At 33.6% G+C, this 27,833-nt stretch overlaps 2 protein-coding genes across 3 annotated transcripts; one reads left to right on the top strand and one right to left on the bottom strand.

The window, feature by feature from the left end:
• Window positions 1-710: 710 nt before the first annotated feature.
• LOC110805935 (beta-glucosidase 40) lies at window positions 711-7,399 on the top strand. 2 transcript variants are annotated; one of them, XM_022011556.2, is made up of 13 exons: window positions 715-1,020; window positions 3,975-4,041; window positions 4,923-4,981; window positions 5,084-5,159; window positions 5,278-5,349; window positions 5,441-5,528; window positions 5,624-5,879; window positions 5,995-6,110; window positions 6,201-6,424; window positions 6,509-6,543; window positions 6,622-6,724; window positions 6,890-6,998; window positions 7,077-7,399. In XM_022011556.2, the coding sequence occupies exons 1-13, from the start codon at window positions 868-870 to the stop codon at window positions 7,252-7,254; spliced, it is 1,536 nt and encodes a 511-aa protein (XP_021867248.2). In that variant the 5' UTR covers window positions 715-867; the 3' UTR covers window positions 7,255-7,399. The 2 variants fall into 2 exon arrangements, with proteins under 2 accessions (XP_021867249.2, XP_021867248.2); XM_022011557.2 differs by lacking the exon at window positions 6,622-6,724 and having other exon boundaries at window positions 711-1,020; window positions 7,077-7,301.
• A 7,402-nt stretch (window positions 7,400-14,801) lies between these two features.
• LOC110805931 (expansin-A25-like) lies at window positions 14,802-16,395 on the bottom strand. Its single transcript, XM_022011554.2, has 2 exons — window positions 16,176-16,395; window positions 14,802-15,445 (listed from the first exon to the last, which is right to left on the bottom strand). The coding sequence occupies exons 1-2, from the start codon at window positions 16,324-16,326 to the stop codon at window positions 14,823-14,825; spliced, it is 774 nt and encodes a 257-aa protein (XP_021867246.1). The 5' UTR covers window positions 16,327-16,395; the 3' UTR covers window positions 14,802-14,822.
• Between the last annotated feature and the right edge of the window lie 11,438 nt (window positions 16,396-27,833).

Here is a 27,833-nt window from a genome sequence, read left to right on the forward strand (position 1 = left end):
CAGACGTACTCCAGGGCTCAAGACATAGGGGCACGGGCAGCTGCCCACATTTTCAGCAGGATCGGGTTCGCCATAGCTAGAGGAGTGGGGGCCCAGATTGTATCTCGGCTCCCCACCAACTTCTTGTAGTTTACTTGATCTTTGTAGCTTGTTAAGCTTGTAACGTTTTGGTGGTTTCCCATAATAATAATAATAATAATAATAATAATAATAATAATAATAATAATAATAATAATAATAATAATAATAATAATAATAATAAGTTGAATTGAATTAAACTGAACGTAACTTAACTGAATTGAACATAATTGAACTGAATGTTCTTAAACTGAACTGAATTGAAATGAACCGAGCTGCGAAATAAATCTTGAAACTAAGCAACTGAAGTTAAAGACAAAAAGAGCAAGGTCTTAGTTGAAAAAAACTTATCTATTCTTAACTAGAGCTATTGAAGTTGAGATGGTAGGAAATTTTGGATCAGTAATAGAGTATGTTTTTGAAGTTAAAACAGATCGAAGAGGTAAACCGTAAAAGTAAAACTTGTCAAAGAAAAACCTTAGCACAAAGTTAACACATGTATGTACGACATGTCTATAATAAAAACAAGATTACGTGTAAACGTGATTATTGTGTTCACACGCATATAATCACCATTACCATTTTTAACGATTAACGAACCCCGTTATCTGCACTTGTATATATACACGCCCCCACTCTTGTTTTCCTTTCCAACTTTTCTCATTCTCTCTCCTACAAAACTCCATTATTTCGTTTCTTCAATCATTTCCATTTCAACTTTCCCACCACAACCCAACCCCCTCTAATTATCAATTTAACAAAAGGTTATTAGTATTTCATTATAGAATCATGTTAATGATTCATAGAAACAAGCTGATTATAAGCTTGTTTCTTGTATTTACCGCGATTATTGAACCGATCAATTGTGAATGTTCTACAAATGTTAGTAGAAAGAGTTTTCCAGAGGACTTTGTTTTTGGCACTGCGTCTTCTGCATACCAGGTACGTACACGTTTCAAGTATATATTTAGAAGTGGAGGGAGATTAGTATTAGTTAATTTAGTCATGTGATATATATTTGTATTTTTGTGTAATTTTTGTTTTTAAGTAAATATATGTGGTGAATACTGAATAGAGAACATGTGAGTTGAAGAACAATAAGTGGAGGAAATTAGCAACAAACAGTAGACCATAAAAATGCATTTAGGAAAGGAATGCTTGTGAGATTTATTCCTTGCTTCTAGTTTCTTCTGTTTACTAATGAAAAGGATAATGCCAAACAAAAGAAACCAAATACCATAAAGCAAAAGGCGAAAAGTGATTTTTATACCAAAATATGAAGTACGAAGTATATACTTACTTTGTTTGTGACGATATAAAACTAGAACAAAATAAATCATTATATCATGAAGATTTTATACCAAAATTCAATTATTATGTAACAAGATTTTTTTGAACCAGTAAAAAAACAAAACTGAACTTGAGAGGTGTTATAATCTCTTCTCCAACAGGATTAACTAAATCCTTTTTGTTATAACGGATGAAAAAAAAGATTAAATAACATAAATAAAGAACCCAAAGATTTAACATGATTTACTAACAATGTATTAGCTACGTAGGAAAGTTTTATTAATCTTGAAAAGTACAGATTACAGAATACAACTAGGTTATGACTTAAAGAGTTTATATAGTACTCTTTAAGCGGAAAAACCCAAAAAATAGGCCAAAAACAGATAACTCTAGTCCAGAATAACAGATACTGAGATCCTTGTATTGGGGCGTTGCAGTAAGGGGTTTGATCGATTCAAGGTATTATACGAATAATGTTCGAAGAAGAGATAAAATAAAATGAGTGGAAAAAACAAATCAAGAGGGTTATGGAAAATTGGAGTAATAACAAATTATGGATTGGAGAATCATATTTCTGGAGGGACCAAATGTATTTTAATATATTTTACTAGATTAGGTTCCGTGCACGCACAAATATTTAAAAATTATTATTTGACTATATTTTTTATAAAATTTTTTAATTGAATTATTTATCCTTTAAACCTATTGCGTAATTAATAATCTCTAATATACTCATTTTATCATATAATATACAATTTTAACCTACTACGTATTATATATTATAAATGTTTAATATGATGATATGACTAAAATATTTGATATATTTAATTTGTTAATTTGACCAAAATATTGAGTAAGAATATTTTCTATTATGGATATGTCAGTTTGACTAAAATATTACCAAAATTTTATAATAATGGCATATTCCATGATCCTATGTTTTTCTCCATATATTAACATTCATACAAAAGGAGAGAAAAAAAATAAAAATAAAGTAAATATGCATGTCTTTTTAGGTAAGAGTTTTTGGTGGGTAAATTTTTCACCAGGAAGTGACACGTGTCATTCCTGGTGTCTCTTTTAGTATATAGAGTAATAAATGTGAGACTAAATTTGTGATCCCATAATCATTTTTAATAATAAATACATTTTTTAAGGACGGACCAAAATAACATATGAGGCAAATAGAAAAGGACAAATGAGTAATATAAGACGTAGAAAGAAATATATATGAAATATATATGTGCAAGGGAAATGATAAATCCAAGGAAGAATTCACTTCTTCGAAATCAACTTTGAAAAAGTGTGAATTTCCTTGGACGAAGTAAAAATTTCTTTGAATTTATCACCGCCCTATGTCCAAATCATAAACAAATGGAATCAAATATTCAAAAATTAAAGATGGTTACTTTACTTAGACTAAAATATACTCCGTATTTTCTTATCTAGCGCTCCAAAGGGCTCCTTAGAAGGATTATATTTTAAATTAACACGATTAATAAAAATGGGATTATAGTAGCTGTTAAATTTCAGGGAAATTTACCTTAAAACACTGTAATAAACTAAGCTACTCCGTAATAAGTGAATGGTAGTATCTTTGTTTAGAAGGAATTCCATATATAGTTGTACAGTTGTACATATTCCCTTCAAGGCACAAATGCTAATTTGGTGGATAAGACGTAAAGCAGGAGTTAGGCTAGCAAGAGTGTTTAAAATACAACTTTCATGTTTTCTGCAAGTATATATTTAAGGTGCATATTAGTCACCTGAAATATATTACACCATATTTATTTTAAGATAAAATAAGTTTTTTTCAAAGATAATTTCAAATAAACTACTCTAGACGAAATAGTATTGGGTCATCTCCGTACATGCATGTTAATTTAAAAATGTATAATTTATTCTTAAACAAATTGAAACATGATTTTCTCTAATCAATATCACTTATACACTACGATAGTGCGATTAGCGCCATAGTGGGGTGGGGTTGGGATGTTTAATTGGATGGGAGAAAAGGGAAAAAAAATGTGGAAATACATCACATATTCACATGACTGGAGAAAAATATCGAATTATGATTTGAAATAAGCCTATAAGAGCAATATAAATTTTAAATGGGGGAAGGGAATATATTTTCAAACTATGATATACTTTATCTATTTCGATAATGATGTTCTATTTTCTATTTCTTGATGTCTGCCAATGCACATTTTATTTTTATTTCCAATTACACATTATTAAAAATTATAAAAATTTGACATGGTTAAAGTATTTCTTGATACGAATTAAATAATACCCACATGAATATGTTTTTTTTCTTATCTGTTGGAAATAATTTAGACGATTCTCTTTAATTGTAACTAGTGTCAAAATTTTAAACTGAAACATCATTATAGGACAGAGAAAGTAGTTTACTACGGAGTACAAGTTTTCTTTTCGGTGCATATACTACAAGAAATTGTAAGATTAATATGTATATATTGATCACGCATTCATCAACTGGATTGTCTAACAACTCATGCTTTCACACCCAAAGAAAATGTTATTTCGAGTATTTCTTCTCTTTAAACTTTGAAAATTTTGTGTGTGTGTTTGCACTTTGGCAGTATGAAGGAGCTGTAAAAGAGGATGGCAGGGGACCCTGCGTCTGGGACACATTTGCACATAAATTTGGTAATTTTGGATTTTATTCTTTCATTTTTTTTTTTTGTTTATTGAAAATTCGTACAATTCACACTATAAAAAGTTATTCATTCATATTCAGTTTTCTTTATCCACCTACAAAAAGTAGGTAGCAGTTTCATCTCCAGCGTCATGAATAATATCCAGTTTCCATCGGTCCACATATTGTCGCACACACGCACATCATAGGGCATAAGTTGGTGGGTTTGTTTAGTTTCAAATTCAAGAATCATGAAATTAGTATGACGACTAATCTTAATTTGGGACGTTATTCTTATATTACCATGAACGTAATTGTGTTTCGTCTAAAACTCATAAAAGTTATTACTACAGTTTGAGAACTTGTACTTTCAATGTTCAAAACAAGGATGGTTACACAAATTACCGACAGTTGTCTTAAAAGCCCATCTCGGATTTCCGTCTGGAAACATTAAAGCCAGTTATATTGTGCACACAATCACATATTTAATATTTTCCATTTCAGTAGATATGTACCAATGCATGATAACTAATAATATAATTTATGTCAAAAAAAAAAAAAAAACTCATAATATATTAGTATTAAAAATTTTAAGGTACATAAGATAATGCGCACATTTTTATTGTTTGACTCCTTGTATAATTTCCTTATATAAAAAAAAAAACCTCCTTGTATAAGCTCACAAAAAACATAATTAGCCCAAAATAATCGGCAGGAAAATTTTATTTTTCTATGCTGGCTTCATTTGGGCCCACTGGGCCGACATCTATTCATGAATAACATGATTTTGAACAACTAATGAATAATGGTCCACACTCAATAGGGCTATGATTAACAATTAAATGGTAATTTTTAGTGCCTAATCAAGTTTAATTTGATACTTTGGGTGCAGCTAAGGTAATTGATTTCAGTAATGCTGATGTTGCAAATGATCATTATCATCGGTACCTTGTAAGACCTCCTCCTACTTTGATGTCCATACCATAAATTCAAAAATATTGTCTTGCTTTTTATTTTTAATATATGTAATTGAATTTCATGAACACAAAACAGGAAGATGTAAAACTTATGAAGGACATGGGAGTTGATTCATACAGATTCTCGATATCTTGGACACGGATCTTCCCAAGTATGGAGCAATTGATTTCTCTCCACCTTCAACAATGAACTAGGAGTATATATATATATGAGCCCTATATTTTTTGTTAGTGTTGGTGCTTAATCATATAACATATTTTGGTTGACAGATGGAAATGGAAAAATAAACCAGGGCGGAGTTGATCACTACAACAATCTAATCAATGCCTTGCTAGCTAATGGTACGTTAATTAATAATTAGTATGTATTAATGAATCAATGAATGTTGTTAGGATTATCTATATTGAAATGATGGGTTTAAATATATTGTAGGAATTCAACCATATGTAACAATGTATCATTGGGACACTCCTCAAGCCTTGGAGGATGCTTACAAAAGTTGGGTTAGCCCTCAAATAATGTAATACGTACTACATGATATAACTTCATTTTTCTATAACACTTGAATTGCATATTTATATTTATATTTATATGTAAGATGTATATGTATTTCAGACGTGATTTTGGAGCCTATGCTGAGACACTATATGAGAAGTTCGGGGACAGGGTTAAGCACTGGATAACACTAAATGAGCCCCATACGGTGGCATCTCAAGGTTATGATACTGGCATTTTTGCTCCAGGGCGGTGCTCCATCCTACTCCACCTATTCTGCAGGGCAGGAAACTCTGCCACTGAGCCTTACATTGTTGCACATCACATGCTTCTTGCTCATGCTACTGCAGTCGATATTTATAGGAGAAAATACCAGGTTTTATATATACATATATATATATATATATTATTCATCCTTTTCTTTTGATGCATCGATTAGTTAATTATTATTCCTTATATTAAAATTCAATTTTTGTGACATTGATTGGCAGAGTATACAGCATGGATCAATCGGAGCTGCGTTGGATGTGATGTGGTATGAGCCAGAAACCAATAATCCAGAAGACATTGAAGCAGCTCAAAGAGCACAAGATTTTCAGCTCGGCTGGTATTGTATTTTTATCTACTATAGATGTAACTTTTGCTCATTTTCAAAGTAATTGAGATGACTAATTAAGAGGCACGATAAAATTGTTAGGTTTCTTGATCCATTGATGTTTGGGGACTATCCGAGTTCAATGAGGCAGCGAGTGGGGAACCGTTTGCCAATATTTACTGCAAGGGAATCAGCTCTTCTCAAAGGGTCTCTAGATTTTGTTGGCATAAATCATTACACTACTTATTATGCAAGGAACAACAAGACTAATATCATCGGGGTTCTTCTTAATGATGCTCTTGCTGATTCTGGCACCATTACTTCTCGTACGTAAGCCCTTACTTTTCTTACACTATTAATTAATCCAAATTTTCTTAATTTCAATCTTCTTTCCCTTTTTCCGTTTTCAGCATTTGGTCGTGATGGGAAACCTATAGGAGAGAGGGTACGTACGTACTTGGCTACTAATTTACCTTTTCACTATCCAAAATCGAAATATACGTGATGATTTTTGTACATGCAGGCTAATTCAATATGGTTGTACATTGTACCTCGTGGGATGAGAGAATTGATGAATTATATCAAGCACAAATATGGAAATCCCATTGTTCTCATAACTGAAAACGGTACCTAGAGTTTAAATAAGCACGTGTACACTGTACAGTAGCGCGCATCATAATACATTTACTTTATAAGATCGAGTGTGGGATTTTGTTCTTAGTGTTTCAGAGAATATCATAGAACTAGCTCTGAGTATAGTTTCACTAATTAAGAAATGTGATTTGTTGCAGGGATGGATGATGGAAATAATATATTCAGATCGGTGGAAGAATCGCTCAAGGACGAGAAAAGAATCCGGTATTACAGTGGCTATCTTGAAAACTTGGCTGAAGCCATAAAGTAAGTGGCCGGAATTAGTTGATTATGTTATAAGTTGTATCGAATTCCGAATTAATTTGGTGGTCGACAAAAATGCAGGGAAGATGGATGTAATGTGAAAGGATACTTTGCATGGTCATTATTGGATAACTGGGAATGGTCAGCTGGATATACTTCAAGATTTGGTCTTTATTATGTCGATTACAACAACAATCACAAGAGATATCCCAAGAACTCTGTTCATTGGTTTAAGAATTTCTTTAACCCTACTTGTTGAAAAACATCACATTGAATCGCTACAAATATAAACTTGTATTCATATTCTATTGTGTAATTGAATTAGATATGATTTGCCATTCATTCACTAGAAGATAAGTACGGAGTATTAGAAGATGTTTATGCTAAAATGTTTGAGTTGGAAACAGTGCAATAAGTCAAACATCGAAACACGACTATCAATTGGGAAAGGACTAGGAGGGAGTACCAAGTTTCACTAGTGGATGTTTGCGTATTCCCTCCTTTTTTTTTTAATTTTTTTTTTAATGTATATTCTTGTTTCGTATATTCTAGTTTTGAGAACTGGTGATTGAGTAAAAGAAAAATATGGAAAAAGCAAGAGACGTTTAATGTAATGGAGTTTATTTTAAGTGCGCGCAATGGTGCATCCGGGTTTGGGAAAGATAAGGGTAACCAGTGTCACTATTTGTTACTAACAAGATTATTATCCTCCTCAATCCCTATTTGTTACAATTGATTCATTTTCCAAAGACATAACTTTTCCCTTCTTATTTATTTCCTTTCGGTTTTCTTTCCTGATTTTATACTAAATATTTTACAAACATTTTAAAAAAAAATTAAGTGTACGCTAATTATTGAATGACGGTCGTCTTGTTTTGTTCTACTTCTCTAATTTAGCTCCAACCCCTCACCTTTTTTGTGTGTGGTCAAAGTGAGTTACTGCATTAATCAATTAGCATCAAAATATACAGCATTATAGTTTGTTCAATCAGCTTCACTCCTTGTGGAGGAAAAAATACAGCCAATTATGGCACAATCACTACTTAACGAGCTTGTTTTCAAAAAAGAAATGTCATTAGTACTAGATATGTCATTAGATAAGCATGGGGGTGGGGTAATTTCAAGTCCTTGATGCAACAGACTCAGCCGGTACTTGGCCTTATATGCCACGTGATCACTTCCATGAGCTGCTCCTTTCTTCTGAATTTCAAACAAAGGCTTCCTTGGGTTCTTTACAATGCCCTAAATTTTCCATACAAGTTAGTAAGCCAAGTTGTTGGTGTTTGTTCATTATTAATGCTATCCTCTGCCATCTTGCAGTCAGACATGATGGTAACTTGTTGCCATGCTTTTTTTTATCACCCGTGAAATAGCCAGCAAGATTGCTTGTGTTTCTGCAGCACTGGTTGTGATAGTTGTAATAGTACCAACTATACCCGCAATGAACATATGTTCTGAACCCCTACAAACAATGGCATAGGAAGCAAGAAGAGTAGAAGCACAGAAAGTTGCATCACATTTAACAACAAACTTATCAAGTACTATGAGCTCCATATGCATTGGTCTGGTATGATGGGCTTTAAATAGGGCACTTAAGTTTTCAAATTCTTTGGTTAGCCAAACAGTTTGACAACACCAATTTCCAATTGGTTTGTTTTCTTTTTAGTTTCTTTTGTTCCATATTCTCCATAAGCAAAAGGCAAAAACAGTTTGAGAGGAGAGTTTCAAGTCAATGTTTTCTTCCTTATCATTAAGATTTTCCAAAAACCAGGTTTCAAAATCAGAGTGTAAGTGACTAAATTTGGGTTAAACTCAATAGTAGACCAAAACTCAGTTGCTCTAGGGCAGTATAGGAAAATATGTGCAATGTCTTCTTGACTGTTAGGAAAGAATTGACAGTTTCCATTTGGGATAATTTGGTTGCTAGCTAAGTTAGATGCAGAGGGAAGCCTTCCCTAAAGGATAAGCGATAAGAAAATTGTATTTTTGGGGGACACCTTGCCTTCCAAATGCTACTCCACTTCCCATTTGGAACTTGGTCAGGGAACTTGGAGTTCCAAATGGTATTTTAGGCAATTTTTGAGTAAAAGTGGAGGCCTTTAGATAGGGAACATAAATGAACATCATCACCAAACTGAGAAATGGGGATAGCATGAATCCATATAAGTAAGTCAGTGGGAAGATCGAATGAAAGACAAAGAGTTCATAGTCCAATGACCATCTCTCATGACAGTATTCAGATTCTGGTCTTCATCTCCTTTGTTTAGGGGGCCGACCACTAAAGATCTAATGGATCCTTTCCCTAACCAATTATCATACCACAGGTTTATGTGAGCCCCATCCCCAATACACCATGCTGTTAATCTTTGGTAAAGGTGCCACCCTTTCCCAACATTTTACCAGATGTGAGAGCCTTTTTTAAAGGCAGCGGGCTAGGGTCTGTTATCAACATACTTTTCCTTAATTAACCTAGTACAAGGTCTGACACTGAATTAAATTTCCAACACAATTTGGTCATGAGAACTTGGTTCATTATAAGAGCAGATCTGACACTAAGCCCCCCTGAACTAATGTCCCCACAGGATTTTAGCCAAGCAACTAAGTGAGTTTTTTTTTTTTTTTTTTCAAGTTCAGAGTCTCACATAAAATTAGCACATATTTGATCAATAGTATGAAGAGTTTTCTTTGGAAGGTACAACACTTGCATTGAGTAATTTGCTACAGCAGTGAGGGAGGATTTGATTAATACTAGCCTACCATCTTTACTTAGACATTTAGCCTTCCAAAAGCAAGCTTGCCTTTGATCTTTCTACAAATGTCTGCAGTTTGGTTAAGGGTTGGTTTTTTGTCAGTTAAGGGAAAGCCTAGATAGACCTCTAGGTCAGGGTTGGATTCAACCTAGAGGGAGTTATAATACAGATCTTTCTGGGTTTGGGGGGTGTGCTTGGAGAGATAGAGTTTCCTTTTAGAATTGTTCATTTTCTGACCTGAGCATTCCCAAAAATTTCCATGTACGTCCTTCATACTTTGCAATGTTTTAGCAGAGGTGTCCCCAAATAAAAGCAGATCACCAGCAAACATTAGATGGGTGATGGGTATGCCATTCCTTTTTAGGAAGAAGGTCGGGTTTCCAATGTCCATTATCTGTTGATTCAGAGATAAGGTCAGCTAAATACACCATGCAAATAATGAAGATGTGTGGGTATATAGGATCCCCCTGTCTGATACCCCTAGAGGTTCTAAAGGTGGTAGAAGCTTACCCGTCGACAAGAACAGAAGTGGAAGGAGAGGCAACACAACTAAGGATCAGTTCACAGGAGTTTCTATTAAAACCTTTCCTAGCTAGGTATAATATAATGAAGTTCCATTCAAGTTTGTCATAGGCTTTTTCTAAATCAATTATAAGAGTAAACCAACCAAATTTACCCTTTCTGGACTTCATGTAGTGCAAGATTTCAAAAGCTGCTATGTAGTTAGCCTCACAACCTCTACCTGGAAGGAAATTGTTCTGGTTGGAGGAGATGAGGACTTTGAGGTGGGGTCTGATTCTATTCACCAGTATCTTTGACACTATTTTGTAACTGACATTACACAAACTGATGGGTCTAAATTGTTTAATGGTCTCTAGATGCTCAGTTTTTGGGATAATGCAAATTGTAGTGTCATTGATAGTATCTGGGAAGGATTTGGTCTGGAGGACTTTATCAACAAAATTGTAAAGGTCTTGCCACAAAATCCCCCAGTGTTGTTGATAAAAGTAGGCATGAATTTACGAGTACGTCGGTATCAGAGCTTCTTTACAGACATAGTGGTTGTGAGTTTGAGCGCCGGTGGCCTTCATGACCGGAAGTGGGTAGTCCAACGGGAGAGGTTGGAAGGGAAGAGTGAATTTTGGATTCGGTGTGGTTCGGCTTTTGAAGTAGCGGGACATAGGGCGTTGGTTTAGTGAAGTCGTGATTCTCCTCCGACTGGTTTCCAAAGTCAAACATGTCTGAGTCCATGTCGCTCGACATTTTGGGAATTTTCTGGTGTGGTTTCTAGTGTAGTTTTGGTGGCGATGGAAGATGGAAAAGAGGAGATGAGAGTGGGAGGAGAGGTGGGACTTGGACTTGAATTAGGTTTTCCTGTTTAGGTGAATGTGAAAGGTTAATCTTTAGAACCAACAAATTTTTTTTCAAGCGTTAAATCTGTAAAAACTCCGGATCCCACCAGAAAAGAGATAACTCTCATAATTTTATTATCAAAAGAATAGTTGATTTCTAATGACGAAAATAAAGTGTTTAAATAGTTAACACAAAATCCTAATACAAAACGGAATTAAAAACAAAAGTAAAAAATACTCCCTCCGTCCCTTAATACTCGCACCGGTTTGACCGGTGCGGAGTTTAAGACATTTAAATTTACTTATTAATTTAATGGGTGTTAGTTGATAGTGTGATATTTTTTTTAATATAGTTAGTGGAAAATGGGTAAGAGGTGGAGAGTAGTGAGTGGGGGTGTGAATTTTTAAATGATTTTTTGTAGGGAATAGGGGTGTAGGTGGGGCTAGTAAGTAAGTGTGAGAAATAATATAATATTGGTATAAATTTCCATTTATAGAAGAGGTGCAAGTATTAAGGGACGACCCGAAAAGAAAAGCGGTGCGAGTATTAAGGGACGGAGGGAGTAATTAAACTTCCGTTTTCGAGCCTTAAACGAACTCGGATGGCCTAAAAATCCCATTAGCACGCTGTGAGTTGAACTCGTGGGCTCGTTTCTTTTTCGAAAACATATTCTATTAAGTAATAGGACACCGGAGCTAAGGCCCGACTAGTAGAAATCATTTCAGCAGTTTTCGACGATTTGCTTCTTTGTCGAATCGTGCAGCCATCCTTCCTACGTCATGAGGTAAGAGGGGTAAGATAGTAAAGTTTCATGTCCAAAAATAGTATAAAACACAATGTAAAAAACATTATGAAACAGACTAAAACGGAAGTGTAAAGACCATTTTAAAACGTAGGTAGTACAAACTAAGTCAAAACAAGTTCAGTTAAGTTCAAATGATATAAGTTCGGAAAAAATAAGCTTTTACAGACATTTTCACACACAAATAAGTTTATTTTAGACAAAATAGGTTTTTTCAGATAAAATTATAAGTTCAAATAAGTTCTGACAATATAAGTTTAAATAAAATAAATTGAATAAACAAATAACTCACGTTGCACATTAATAATTTTGTAAACTAGGGACACACATAACTATTTGTAAGAATTTTGAGTTGTTTAAATGTATATCATGTAGATTAAGGATTATTTTTGCGTGGACCTGGCATGTCCACAATAATGTTATTGTGGACCTATAGCCAATAATTTACCTTTATTGTTCACTTAATGACTATAACAAAATTAAACACCAATTTTTGAAGATATATTAACCATTTTTTGAATGAAAGTAACCCTATGTTTTTAAAAGAGAATCGTGTCTTAAAATCACATTATTCAAGCATAACATGTACTAACAACACCAAAGTTTATTTTAGCAACGCAAGTTGACACACAAGTCTTTAAATTAAAAACATCAAAGTAAAGGTTAGTTTGTATTGAACACCAAAGTAGAACTATAATGCTTTAAGAAACAGCAAAATGAATTAGAGTGTTTATGATACACCAAACAAAAAAGAAGGAATTTAAAATCCACTTAATTCATTTTCTAATTAAAATCTAAAATTTAAAATATAAAACATAGTTTTTAAAATAAACAAAATTATCTGTTAAAGTTTTTAAAAAATAAGGTTAGTTAATCTCAATAAACAATATGCAATAATCATTCACTCTCGACGAGTCAAAAGTTCAACTTTTTTTTTTGATAAGGATATTAACTAGGTGGACTACCTAGCTCACCCTTTCGGATGAAGTACAATGAATAAGAGATAAAGAAACGAAATTGAAACAAACATGGGAACTACACTCCAACCTCAAACTACCTACTCACGGTTCCAAGAAAAACAAGCTTGGTGAATAGACTAGAGTGATAAATGATTAGCTGAGCAATTAAAATCCTTCAATCTCACGGAGAAACCATAACTCGAAGCCCAAACCCGTTGATTACCTAAACTAAACCATAAAAACAACTAATTCAAAAAAAAAAAAAAGTAATTACACCAGTTACAAGAAAAAGTAAAAACCAAAAAAAGCTTCAACATATACATCCAAAATAGTATCAAAATTACATGTCGACAACTAAACAAAAAAGCACACAACCATACTCAGCCCGGCAAGAAACATTGTCGACTGAGAAGAGAATTATATTGGTAGCTAGATTATATCAATACTTCATATTCCATAAAGTATTTTAAAACAAATTGCAATTGACAATGTCAAAAAATCAAAAATTACAATGATTATCGTTCACAATGTTCACCATCTCGGCCTTTGAGTAACTATCATCATCCATGATTTAGGGCATTATAACTTCATCTTGAATTGTATTACGTCATGTGTATCCATTTGCTTCATTTGAATTTTACAAAAAAATTTATTTGTTTTTATTTTAAAAAGTCTTTTTTAATTTAAAAATTCAGATTTTAATTAGAATAAAAATTAATTAGTTTTTAAACCCCTTTATTTTTATTTGGTGTATTATAAATACCCTAATTCGATCACTTTGGTATTTTTTTTAAAGCTTTATATTTCTACTTACGTGTTCAATACATACTAACTTTTAGGTTGGTGTTTTTTTCAAAAGACTTTTATACATCTAATTTGGTGGCTAATTTTTTTAGGAAAAATTACATTTAATAATCCAACCTTTAAGCCATTTGCCAAAATTAATCCAACCTTTTGGTTATTTTTTTTATTAATCCAACCTTTATACCCCTTTAACTTTTGTTGCACCTTACAGTTTACCAAGCTGGTTTGGCCGGTCATAACTGATGACGTGGCATGTAATTCGTTGAAAAAGTTTGTGTGGGTCCCTTTTCTCACGTGAATCTTTTAAAAAAACCCCCTATTCCTATTTCTTTTCTTTCTCTGATTCTTTCACCCTTGCTTCATCATCTTCCTTCACCCCCTTTGATCATCTTCTTTCACCATTCTCCATTCAAGACTTACTTCAATGGAAAAAAAAATTGAAAATTCAACGTCGATGGATTATGTGGGCGTACTGGTTTTAAAATTTCTCAAAATTCAATGTCAATTTTTGTTTGCTTAATCTTAATCTTATTTTCCCCCCTCTTTATTTAAAATTGGAGTAGTTATGGAATAGATGACCATTAGTAGAACACACTTGAGAGACATTGGTGTATAGTGTTTGACAAATTAATTAAATTAAACAAACCCCCCAAATCCTTGATCTCAATGACGTCGTTTTTGACGAGAGATTTAGAAGAAGAAAGAGAATCAGAAAAAGCAGCTTGAGTTTATTTTGGTGGGAGGGTTTGGTCTAACTGTGGATGATGATGATAGTGGGTTGAAGGAAGAAAGGATATTGAGGCATGGAGTCAGAAGAACGAGATGAAGGAGGAAGAAGACGTATTAAGGGGGAAAAAAAATTTGACCTCCTGAGCCGGTTTCAAGTCACCTGGGTGTAATAAAAGTTAACGGGGTATAAAAGTTGGATTATAAGATAATAATTCAAAGGTTGGAGTATTAACGGAAAATCGTTGAAAGGTTGGATTATTTAAAGTAATTTTTCCATTTTTTTAATTTATTTTGCCAATTTAATAGTACTTTTTTCATAATATTTCTAATAAACACGCTAAAGTAAATTAGAATCAAGTTGTTGACTTTATTTAGGCATAGTTTACAATAAGTTGTGACGTGTTAATACATGAGATGATAAATAAGATGATTACTTAAATTGGTTACCCTCGAAAGTTTGATTGAATTTCCAAGTAGCAGGAGCTACATTAATGGACTCTACCATCCTGCCATCACTAGTAGTCACTTGAAACGACACACTCTGACCGACAATGGGAGCACCAGTAACCCAATTTTGTCCCCAACTCCTCGTCATTTGAACCCAATTAGTATTCGAACCTTTAACCTTAACGTTTGTAACATCACCAACACCACCAACGTTGTACACTAGAACCAGAATCCAATAAGGGTTACCCTTCATCTCAAACCTAATGCCACCATGTTTGGAGCAATACACACGGCGATAGGCCACAGGGACAATGCCAGACTCATAGATCGCGATTTTCCTGAACATTGGTTGTGAAAGATCAAAGTGTTTTAATGGAGGGTTGCACCAGTTCCCTGTAGGCTGGGTGTAGTTTGGTGGGCAAAAGTTGGTAGCAGTGACATGGATTGTAATGGGCTTAGTACTATTAAGACACCATTTTGAGTCTCGACACATAATTTCGTAGCAAGCTCCGCATCTTAGACCGCCGTTAAAGAGGGCTGTGCTTAGTGCTGTTGTTTCCAGACCGTACCCTTGTTCCGTCAGATTCCCATAACCACAAGCTCCTTCTGCAAGTGCACATACGCTTATCAATAAAATTACTATGTACGGAGTAGTATGTTTCAAACATTGTGAAACAACTAACAAATTGAGAGTCAAAAGAGATTTATGCCGACCTATTTCAGATATATACCTGATAAATCGATGAGATTTTAAGTCATCTTGAATAATTAAACTTACACCTTAAAATTTAATTTTGAGGGGTTGCAATGAATTTAGATATGTTACTTTGACTCTTTGAGTATCATAGTGTATCTCAAATTTTCATTTAATGTATTTACACTTTCTTGTTTTTATTGCGCATAAAAAGTAATTAAAAAAATATCAGCTCCTTAAAAAATTAAATTTAACAAACAACTCATTTAATCAGTTGCTTTATGAATTTCAACCCTTAACTATTTTCAGTTGCTACTTTTCGATCAGTTTCAGTTTCATTTCATTTAGCATTGCTAAATGTAGCCTCAAATGTTTTGAGATTTTCAAAATTTCAAATTCCATAATTCAATTCCATCATCAGTTTTTTAAAACAAAAATGATTAAATTCAGTGATACAGCAAACTCTTTCAAAGTACTCATATTCCTTGATCCATTGGGTGTCTAAAACACTAGCAAGGTCTTAAATCTTAATTAATAAATTGTCACGTACATTTCTCTAGTGCACCTAATAGTAACTCGGGTGAAAGCTGTTATTTCACAACATTTCTTAATGAGAAATGAAATTAGAAAGAAAAGACTCACGCATGGTTTCACTGCCATTCATGCTGCCGTAGTTGGTTGCATGGGCAACATCCCAACCATCTTCGATTTGAGCATCAACACTCCCCGCTAAAACAGCTATGGCTATCATTAGCAGCGTATGTGCCGCGGTGGCATTAAGATTAACAACCATTTTCTCTTTTTTTTTTATTTTTTTATTCTCTCTAGTGTGTAGTGTTCTCTGTATTTAGATGTGGAGAAATGTCTCTAAGTAACAAAGTATTTATAGGCACATACAACAATAAAAATAGACAATTTTTAATTGGTTTTCTGACATACGCTATTATCAATGGGTCTCACACGATGCGTCCAGACATGTTTAAAATTCTTATTTTATATAAAACTACATGTGGATTTAACAAACTAAATATTAAGTGTGTTATCATCGATTTCTTTTCTTTTAATATACGCTAACACCAGCGGCAGATGTTCTATATGACTCAGGTGGGTCCGACTTCTGGAATGAAAAATTTCATAGTGTATTTTTAGTTGCGCCCCACCTAAAATTTGCGTATGTATAAATTTCATATTATATTGCCTATTAAACCCCTCTTGTAAATGTGTCCAAGATCTGCCGTTAGCTAGGACAACTACATTACTTTTTAATTAACTATCTATTTTTGTTAGTAATTTAACTAATCATTGGTCTAGCTAACGAATTAAAATCTGTCAATTCTTTAAATATATACGAATTGTAATTTTTTTTATTTTTGTTTTTGTTTTTACTACGGAGTACTTCAGTATACACTAGTATACTTTATAGGCACATTGCTTTTGAAGATGGTAAAAGTTGAGAAATGCAAATTTTCTTGATAAAGTGTGTGAAAACGTATTGGGTTCCCCAATTCGTTTCCCTTTTTTTGTCTCAATTGTTTTATTGAGTATATCTAAAACAAATTTGTTTCCGTATGTGATTGCCAATACTTAATTTGGTTAGTAAAAGTCATGGAGGTTAGCTAGTGGTAAAAGTCATGGTGGTTAATGGTAAACTATCCGATTTTGAAAGTCATACATATGATTATTGATATCAAACTACCAACAATAATCAAGTTGGTTTTCAAAACCGGCAACATTAAGAAAGTGAAAAATACTTTTGTGATTTTTATATTTTAGTTTTTAATTTTCAAACAACAAATGAGTTAGCTCTCTTTTACAAATTTGCATTTAAAAATTATTATTATTTAGTTATTTCTCTTGGATACACTAAAATACCTGTCAAAAAAAATACACTGAAATAAAATGATAAAGGTCGCAACATGCGACCTTTAAATCGTGTTATAATGATGACATGACATGCTTATGTGTCATGATTTAAACTGGAAACTAAAATATTTAACTTATATAACCTATTAATCTAGTATACATGTTTCAAAAAAAAGTAGGAAAATCTTAATATTCTAATTGTTTCCTTCTTTATCTCGAATACCTTATTTAAATATTTTCATAGTAAAAATATTGTATTGATAGTAAAAATAATCTGATGACGTATAGCCTAAGTGGCGCCTATGTGTACCAATTAAATTTCAACACGTAAGATTGCGACAACTAAATATTGTCATAACTTGCGACCTTTATCATCACCTAAAATGAAATTGATTGACCTAAGCTAGTTTGAACTTTTGATACACAATTTATTGGAGCAATAGATTGTGGGAGAAATTACAAGCGAATTGTATGCATGATCTTTCATGATTTACGCATGAAAAAAGGGGGTTACTCTCGCGGAAAATCCTAGGACCTTTAATGACTTCTCTAATCAGTTGAAGCTTTAAAAACACAACCCATGTAGTATTTGGTTTCTTCTAACTATGCATTTATGAAATTTTATGGTGAAAGTTGAAACCAGTTGTACCGAATCTTAAGAGATTTTTTTAGGTTTGAACAAGCTAGCATTAGTCGTATTTTAAAGTTTTCTGTTAACCTTCGGTTCAATCCTTAATTGGATCGGATTTTTTTTTACGAATGAGGTCTTGATGTAGTGGTCAAGACCGAGTGTACGCACATTAGGTTATTGGTTCAAATTTTCTCTTCATCTCTATTATATAAGTCAAGAGCTGAGGTTAGTTTAGTAAATACACTTTTGGTGTCCACCTTTGAATTGACAAAAATACCCCACATATTCACATTCAACCCTTCCTGGCTTCCTGCTCTCCTCCCTCCCGTCTTCTCTCTCTCCTCCCTCCCGTCCTCTCCTTCGATCTTCATCTCAGCTCGAAAAAATCCATAAAAAAAAAATCAAGATCTAATTAAAAGATTCGAGACCTAATCTTAGTTCATCCCCAATTCGATTCTTTAATTTTGGGAAAATTTGAATGCGCTTGAAGTGGGGTTTGGGTCAAATTTTGAGATGGGTTCGTCATCTTCGTCGAATGTTGCAGATAGATCGGTATTTGATTTGTGTTATTGAGTTCTCACTCGCTGCTTTTCCAATTTCTATTCATTTCTCAAGAAACTTCAAAGAGATTCAATAAATTCGGACTATAACTCATTTTTCTTATTTGTTTGATCTTTGTGTTATTGTGGTTTTCTAATCATCAATTGGTGGAGATGGAGAAGGAGGCGGCATCGATCGGCCCTTTTCACGTTGAATCTCTTCAAAAATCAAAACCTTCATCATCATCTAACCAGTTGAGTTTCCCAATTTCTTATTTTTGTTTAATTACGGTTTCAATTTTCCTTAACTTATGTCAATTTGGAATTTTTTTGGGTGAAGTTTTTACAGAGGCGAATTTATGATTTTTGGATAAATTTGTTTTGATTGGATATTGTTGATGTGATTTTACAGTGTTCAGTCTAAAAATGATTAATTTAGGGTGGGTAGTTTAGCATTGCCTTAGATCGTTGTTTACAATTCATGGTCCATCAATTAGGTTATCTCTAAAATCGGATCTTCATGTCATTCAATATTTTCTTCCTGTTTTGGGTTTTGGATTTTGGATTTTGGAATGGCGTTTGGTATTTTTACTAAATTTCCTGAAAAATTAGCTCAAAATCAACTGTTACCTATTACTTAATAATGGATGGAATATATTAGTAACTTAAACGTAGCAGAAGGAAGAACCTCAACCTTTGCTTGAGAAACTTCTTGCAGTTCATAAGGGAATAAGGAATTGGATCTTTGTTGTATGGTCTGAAGAGCATGATTTGCTGCATTTTGCACTTCAGGGTCATGGACAATCACATGGAAGTAATATAATCATGTCAGCATGCTGATGGATTATAATCATAAGTTAGTGCCAGCATGCTAACAATCACATAGAAGTAAAGAAAAAATAGATGATTTATTGACCACACAAAACAACTTATAAGAGATTACAGTATTACACCATTAGAACTCCAAAATTAATCAGTTTATTAGTGCTTCAACAAACAAAAAAGAATGCAATTATCTTTCTGCAGAACAAGTAATTGGTCTCCATGACCAAAACCAAAAAGCTCGAATCTCCACGTAGAATACAAAATACAGCAGATATTTTTACTCATATTTTTTTCATAGAACATTAGATCCAGAACTGAATAATCAATGCCTAATGAAAACCTGAATTATGGTTTATACTCTTTCGCTGAGAAAAGCGACGAGAAATGACGAAGAAGCTCGGGTTTCTGTGTGTACCCTGCTTTGGTATTGAAAAGCTCTGCTGCAAAGGGATCACATGAGATAAACACCATAGATGCAATGGTGAATTTGTCGCTTGAGAAGTCGAACAAGTTGAAGATCGTACGGTCAGGAATTGTTCCAACGGTGATTCAGTTGCTTCTGAAATCAATTCTCTGTTCTGTAAGGTCTCATCAACCCCACATGGCAGCCTCTATAAAAAAAAAAACCTTATTTTATCCATAAATTTATAAAGAAAATGATTTTGTTTTGTAACACTAAGATAAACAATTAATTACTAAGATTTTCCATGGAAATTCTTGCATAGTATTAATACAAAGAGAAAGTTCAGCTAAAATCTGTCTAAAAAAATAATGTATTTGGTTATTTGCAGACATGTGATCCCTTTGCAACAAAGCTTTTCAATGCCAAAGCAGGGTACCGGAAGCAGCAAAAACCCGTTCCAGGTCTTTGCAACTCTGCTCAACTTCTGCTCAACTGTATGGATCACGTGAAAGGACATATCTATCTCGAATTCTCCCTTTGTACTGTTGCTTCGTCTTACTCCCTCTCTTCTTCGAGATCTACTCTTTGTCTCTCCTTCTATTCAGGTAACCGCTCGTTAATTTTAATATTCACAATTTAAATAGCTGCAATCTCTTCAATTTCATTAATTTTTCGGCTACATTTTCTGAATTAAATTGAGCGATTTGGTTTCATTTCCAGTATAAGACAAGCACATAGAAGGAGAAGAATTAACGAAATCAAATTGTATATCAATCCACTTACCCCATTTTGAAATTGTGAATATTAAAATTGGGAAATTTGGTTTAATGAACTGCAAGTACATACATTCTTCTGTCTTCATTCTTCATTCACAGATTTGGCTGTTGGTGTCAGTGTGTAAAACAGTTTCTTGACCTTACCTAGAACATGTAGTTGTGCTTGCATTTGCTAGATACCGCTTGGTCTTTTATTTACTTTTTAACGTTGGATGCAGAATGCTTGAACCTCTTGAGCCTGTTTATTTCTCCATCACGGTCCTTTGCTTATCGCAAGACTTACTATCAACATTTTACTTGCCTGGAAAGTTTGGTGAAGCAGACCCATCTCGTCTACTGTTTGACCAGCTTCATCTAAAGGATCTTATTGCTTGGATTGCAATGATATCTGCTTATGCTCAAAGTGGGTACACGAGTGAGGCTCTCAATATATTTAAGCCTATGCAATTAGCAAACAAGAAGTCTAATGAGATCAATTTTGTCAGTTACTATTTAGATATATTTAAATAGGGATGATGTATAATTTTCTTTAGATGAACTTTGTGAACAAATTTTGTGCCATTAGTTGCAATAATTTTTTTTTAAGTTCTAATATTATCTCGCACGCATCGCGTGCATATAAGACTAGTTATTTAATATTTGTATTGCCCTTGTTGCTCATTCAAAAAAATAAAAAAATAATTCAATTTTTTTGGGTATTTTGCTGTCATTCTTTTTATTGGAAGTTTAGGGTGCGTTCTGTTCACCTTAAAAAAATACACCAGTTCTTAAATGGACTTGGTGCACACTAAATTTATTGTGGACAATGCCTTAAAATAAAGTCTAACAACTTATGCCTAATTAATTTTGGCATTTTATTAAGATTATTATGAAAAAAAAAATCAAATTAGTGTCATTGATACATGTTATGTTTGAATAATGTGATTTTAAGTCACAATTCGCTTTTAAAAACATAGGGTTACTATGCTCCAAAAACTGGTTACTATGTCTAAGAATTTTGGTTTTTAATTTATTATAGTTACTATATGAACAATAAAGGTCACTATGAGTGTAAAAAAGGTACTACAGAAAACTATTGATTTTGGGTCCACACTAATTTTATTGTGGACCAGGTCCACGCAAGAATAATCCAAAAAAATAAGTTTCAGTTCCAATAAATTCAGATAAGTTCAGATAAGTTTCAATAAGTTCCAATAAGTTTTAATAAGTTCAGATAAGTTCCAATAAGATTCAACAACAACAACAACAACAATAATAATAATAATAATAATAATAATAATAATAGTAATAACAATAATAATATTAATAATGAATAATAATAATAATAATAAGAAATAAATAATAATAATAAATAATAATAACAATAATAATAAATAATAATAATTATAATAAAAATAATAATTAATAATTAAACAATTATTCTTATATTATTATTGTTCTTATTATTATCATTCTTATTATTATTATTAGTGAAATATTACTATTATGATTATAAATAACCCGACACGATATTAACCCGAACCGATAAGAACCCAAATTCTGCGAAAATTGACCCATTACATTCAAACCCGATTTACCCGATCTGACATGAAGATGACCGATATGATTCTCAAATCCGTTTAAACCCAACCCCTTTTCAACTCGTTCCGTTTAAACTTGTACCCGTTAATACCCGAAACTGTTAGGTTATGATACATATGACAATTCATAAATCATGCGGAAAAACCATATAGCCAGGAAAGCATATTATTTACACATAATCATTTAGCATAGAATAGATGCATACATGTTGTAGCGTGCCTTCCCTAGTTGCGCCAGAACCGAACAAGAACAAGTCTTTAGGACTCCAAATGTCGTCCCTACGTAGATAGTCCACAGTACGTCCGGATCCGCCTCAAGTTAGACCAACTAGAATCGCCCTTAAGGTGCTTAGGAATTTCGGCTATGTGTTTGCAAGTGTATGGCTGATTTTTATTTCAAAAACTTACCCTTTGAATACTTCAATCGTACCCATAAATTGTGACCCTAGGCACTTATTTATAGGAGTATGGAAAAGGAATTGTAATCCTACTAGGATGTGGATTTGCTAATTAGAACTTTATTAGGACTCTAAATAACAAAGCAAATCTAATAGGATTAGGATTTTAATCTTTGCACAAATCCTAATAGGATTAGGATTTCCCGCACACTCAGCGTACAAGCCGTGCACCCGCGCAGGCCTTGCGACCTACGACAGGCGCACAGCCCATGTTGCTATGATGCGCGCGCGCGCGCCCTTGGCTGGGCCTGGCCTTGCGCTGGGCCTGGTCGAGGCGTGCGTTGCTGCGTGCAGCTCGCTGGGCGATGGCCTGGCTTCGTGTTGGGCCTTCGTCTAGCGGGCCTCGTCCGATGCTAATTCGTACGATACGCTTCCGATTAAATTCCCGATTCCGGAATTCATTTCCGATACGAACAATATTTAATATTTCCGATTCCGGAATTAATTTCCGTTTCGAACAAATATTTAATATTTCCGTTTCCGGAATTATTTTCCGATTCCGATAATATTTCCGATTCTGACAATATTTCCGCTTCCGGCAATATTTCCGATTCCGGCAATATTTCCATTTCCGATAATATTTTCCGATACGTACCATGTTTCCGTTTCCGGCAACATCTACGACTTGGATAATATTTATATTTCCGATACGATCCATATTTCCGTTTCCGGCAATATCATCGTTTCCGGAGTATTCATTTCTTGCTTGTGACGATCTCAGCTCCCACTGAAACCAAGATCCGTCGATTCCGAATATCCATAGATAGAGTATTTAATGCCATTAAATACTTGATCCGTTTACGTACTATTTGTGTGACCCTACGGGTTCAGTCAAGAGTAAGCTGTGGATTAATATCATTAATTCCACTTGAACTGAAGCGGCCTCTAGCTAGGCATTCAGCTCACTTGATCTCACTGAATTATTAACTTGTTAATTAATACTGAACCGCATTTATTAGACTTAACATAGAATGCATACTTGGACCAAGGGCATTATTTCCTTCAGTCTCCCACTTGTCCTTAGGGACAAGTGTGCATTTCCTAATTCCTTTGTCGCTCGATGCTTGCTCTTGAACATAAGGTAAGAGTTGTCATCCTTATTATGTCCAGAGGTGTTCCTCTGTTTCAGAGTTCAACTGATCAAATAAACAGATAATCATAGCCTATGATTCATCCGAGCACGGCCATGCATTTCATAGTTTCTAGCTCTCCGAGTGGCCTTGTACAACTTTTAAGCATCTCATCCCGATTTATGGGAGGACAATCCCAATCTTGCGATCTTGAGATTAGACTTCGTTTGATAGGTGATTACCTGAGCGTTGCCTTTATAGCCTCCTTTTACGGTGCGACGGTTGGTCAACGTCAAAGCAACCAGTTCTCAAACAAGTAATCTCAAATCACTCAGGTATTGAGGATTTAGTGTCTAATAATTTTAATGAAATTTACTTATGACAGATTTTCATCTCTTACAGTAAAGTTTCATAGGTCTGTCCGATACTAGTCTTCCCAAAGTAAGTATCTATGCAAATGATTATGACATTGCCATGTCCACATAGTTCAAGAAACAGAACTACTAGTCATCTTGCATTCTAGTCGTCTAACGTTTTCTATGCGTCCAATTTTATAGAAAACTCCGACCAGGGACCATTTTCAACTTTTGACATTCAAGTTCACTTGATAGACATTTCTTAGTCACAGGACTGGTCCTGACAGTCTATCTTGAATATTTCGTCAAATTGAAGGGACTCATCATTTAATACTAAACCAAGATTAAATGGAATATGAAAATACATTTCATATATGATAAATGTTCAACCTCAATGTTTTACAACCATGGGCCTCAAACCCATCTTTAAACAGTTCATGGAATTTCAAAGCTATGCTTGATTTCCAGTGCTACAATGTGAGTGTTGCTTCTCACTTGTTGCATAGGTTTAGTGATCATGCTTTGCCAATCTTAATATCCTTTTTATCGAATGTTCTTCGAGATATGATGATAAGATCTTTTGAGTATGTTTATTTTGTGATCTAGTCTTTCTTGCTACATTAGTGGTACTACGCATTTTGCAATGAAGAACCATTAAGTCAACAGACATGTGATCTTCCCAAGTTCAATGAAGAACTCATTAATATAAACAACTCTGTTTTATTGCTTCTTAGGCAATAAGTACTTTTACTTCAACTGTTTAGGTTGCTAGTGATGCTTTGTTTGGATTAACTATATAAGCAGTTCACAGATATGTGGAAGACTTTCCAGCTGTATCTTTGGAACATAGAAATTAATATTTTAATTTCCCACGCAACAACTCATGGTCTCCAACCCATGTTGCCATTTCAAAACACGATGCTCTATAGCTCGTCCTTATCAATGCTTAACTCCAAGGGAATCTTGCTTGATCCTTTGCCAGTGTTTATGCGTGTAGCATCAATATTTAGCATATCTTTATTTCCTTGAATCAAGAACTATTCCTATGTACCTTTTCAAGTACCATAAGTATTCTTGATCTCAATCTAGTTGATCTTCACTTAGATCAATAGAGATTGGTATATGTTCGTCATGCCTAAAGTCATACGATACGTTTTTGGCGATCCTCATATTATATCATACATGATAAATTCTTTTGCAGAATAATTCCCAATTGAATTCTATTCATGTAACTTTAGCTCATTCAATTTCAGTAGATACTGAATCCAGCTAAATTCTTTGACATATAATATAGGTTAAGAATCTCACTTAGATCCTTTGATGTTTAACTTAGTAAATGCTTATACATAGTTCAAACATTCTTTACTTAGATTTATTCATATGGGTCGAATATCTCCAATGGAGTATTTCGTGTTTGATTTAGTAAATGCCATTACTTAATCCAAAACAATATTATAAGATCTTTGTAGATAGATCTTAAAACCCAATATGTACTAAGTTTCGCCATGGTCCATCATTGATGAATAATTTCAAATCTAAGTCATTAGCATTTGAATGTTATTTCACAATAGAGAGATATGTGTGTGATACACATAGGACCAATTAAGTTTTACGTACTCCCACTAAACTTCTTATATATCTATAAGAATCATGTATATTTTATGAAACTAAAATACTTATTAGCTTCACTAAAATACAATTCCAATTCCCAATTGCTTGCTTAAATCTGTACTTAGATTTCCTAAGCTGGCATTCATTTCAAGCATTATTTGGATCCACAAATCCTATGACATGCCATGTACATAGTTTTCTTCCAACATTTGATTGAGGAATATGTTTTGTCATCCAATTGCCATATGTACCAATATGCAATCATTGCTTGATTTATAGACTTGGGCATTACAATTATGCATGAGGTTTCAACACAATCCATGTCATGAATTTGCTTGTAACCTTTAGCAACTAATCTAGCTTTGTGTGTGAACACAATTTCATGTTTGATGGTTTTTATCCTTAAAACAAACTTGCAACCAATAGGTGTGAAACTATTCTTGCAAATCAACAAAATTTTAATTTTGTCATCAAAACATTGAGTATGTTTTATGGCCTCTAACCATTAAAACATTTGAGTCTATATATGGCCTCTAACCATTTTAGGGAATTTGGGTTTCGTCATAGCTTTCTTACAGGTCACAAACTCATTAATCTATATGATAATAGTTTGACTGCAAGTTGTAGGTTTCTTCACTATCTAATAGAAGAATCTCATAGTTTTAGTGACTTGAACTCTATGCCTACTTGGGTATAGAACATCAAACAATAGAATATCAATAGCCACTTGAAAGTTCTTTAAATATTCTGTTCTCCTTGAAGCACTTGTAAAGTCTTCTAAGAGATGTCTTATTCTTTAAAGCCACTTCTAAAGTCCTTAAAGAATACATGTACGGGTTTTCTAAAGAACTTCGAAAAACCTCCTGAATGTCCGTTTATGTTTGTTGTTCGCCTCGAAGACTTTCGAGGTCTATTTTCTCCCACTTGTCATTTTGGAAACGAATCTCCAAAAGGACATTATTTCGAGCAAACAAACATTATGTTCTCAAAAATCCGTGGTAGAAACAATACCCTTGTGTCTCATTTGAATAAATCATAATGAAACATATATCTATACTTGGGCCTTAGTTTGTCGAATGACAAACACTAAGCTCCCACTGAGTTTAGGAACTCTTTAGATATATTATGAAAAGATATTTTGAAATTACTTTTCAATAGCTTTGACGAATTTGGTTTAGTTTGGTGGTAGTTGAGCATTTTGTTTTTAGAAATTATAGGAAAAGTCTTTATGATTCATCATTGATCGAATCAAGTACTAATTGACTTCGATCATTCCAACTTAGATATGCAATATCTTATGGAGCTAGATCGTGAATTTGCAACACACAATCATTGATGATCATTCTAGACTCAAGTAATCATCAACATGATCTGACCTAGATCTTTATGATTTCTTGCCAAGTGGATTTTATACTTCTGAATCCTTGAACTAGCCAAACAGATTCAAACTTATATCACATTGAGTAAATAAACCAATATGCACTCAAAACCATGTGAAATAATAAAGTCATAAAATCTTTCTTTAGCTTTGAACTCTATTGTCTAGGCGTTCTAACAATAGTTCATATCTTTTGTTACTTTCAACAAGTAAGACTAGCTTGTCTTGAATTGATCTAGAAATCAATCAACTTTCAAAAGTCCATCAAAATAGAGCTTATGAATGTTAAGTTGTTGATATGGTCTAAGCAACAATGCTAAAGGTTAGTGGAACTCAAATCAAGAGATTGATTTGAACCTAGTAAAGTTCTTTATTGTTAAAGAGTTGTTTGTTTTAATCAAGCATATTGACTCAACCCGTAAATGACCATTTCATTCAAATAAACAAACAAACATTGTTTTTGTTTTTCTTGAATGTGAGTCTTTCTGTGTTTGAAGCAGAAATTTAGGTATGCTGATTATGGAACAAAATAGCCATTAAGTTCCAGCCTTGAAAGGACTTAAAACAAACCAGATGACCCTACAACTAATGTAGCATTTCCATGCTTCATTTCCCACTTGTAGGTCATTAGTGTATCCTAGCTTCCATTGTTTGAGTTATTACCGAAGTAAGAACCTCAAGCGGTATATGGTACCAAGGAAGTTTGATTGCTAGGTCACTTCTCTTTAAACATAAACTTATAGGTAGAAACGAAATCGTAAATTCCTTTCAATTGTTCCTTGTTTTCCTATTTCTTGTACCCTTTCTTAT

This window comes from Spinacia oleracea, chromosome 4, assembly GCF_020520425.1.
Source record: "Spinacia oleracea cultivar Varoflay chromosome 4, BTI_SOV_V1, whole genome shotgun sequence".
Taxonomy (NCBI): domain Eukaryota; kingdom Viridiplantae; phylum Streptophyta; class Magnoliopsida; order Caryophyllales; family Amaranthaceae; genus Spinacia; species Spinacia oleracea.

Bases quoted from the DNA above. Each gene is read 5' to 3' on its own strand.
- LOC110805935 (XM_022011556.2), top strand. From the start codon at position 868: ATGTTAATGATTCATAGAAACAAGCTGATTATAAGCTTGTTTCTTGTA. The intron at 6,111-6,200 runs GTATTGTATTTT...TAAAATTGTTAG, and splicing joins CAAGATTTTCAGCTCGGCTG to GTTTCTTGATCCATTGATGT. The intron at 6,425-6,508 runs GTACGTAAGCCC...TTCCGTTTTCAG, and splicing joins TTCTGGCACCATTACTTCTC to CATTTGGTCGTGATGGGAAA.
- LOC110805931 (XM_022011554.2), bottom strand. From the start codon at position 16,326: ATGGTTGTTAATCTTAATGCCACCGCGGCACATACGCTGCTAATGATA. The intron at 15,446-16,175 runs GTGAGTCTTTTC...GTGCACTTGCAG, and splicing joins GAATGGCAGTGAAACCATGC to AAGGAGCTTGTGGTTATGGG.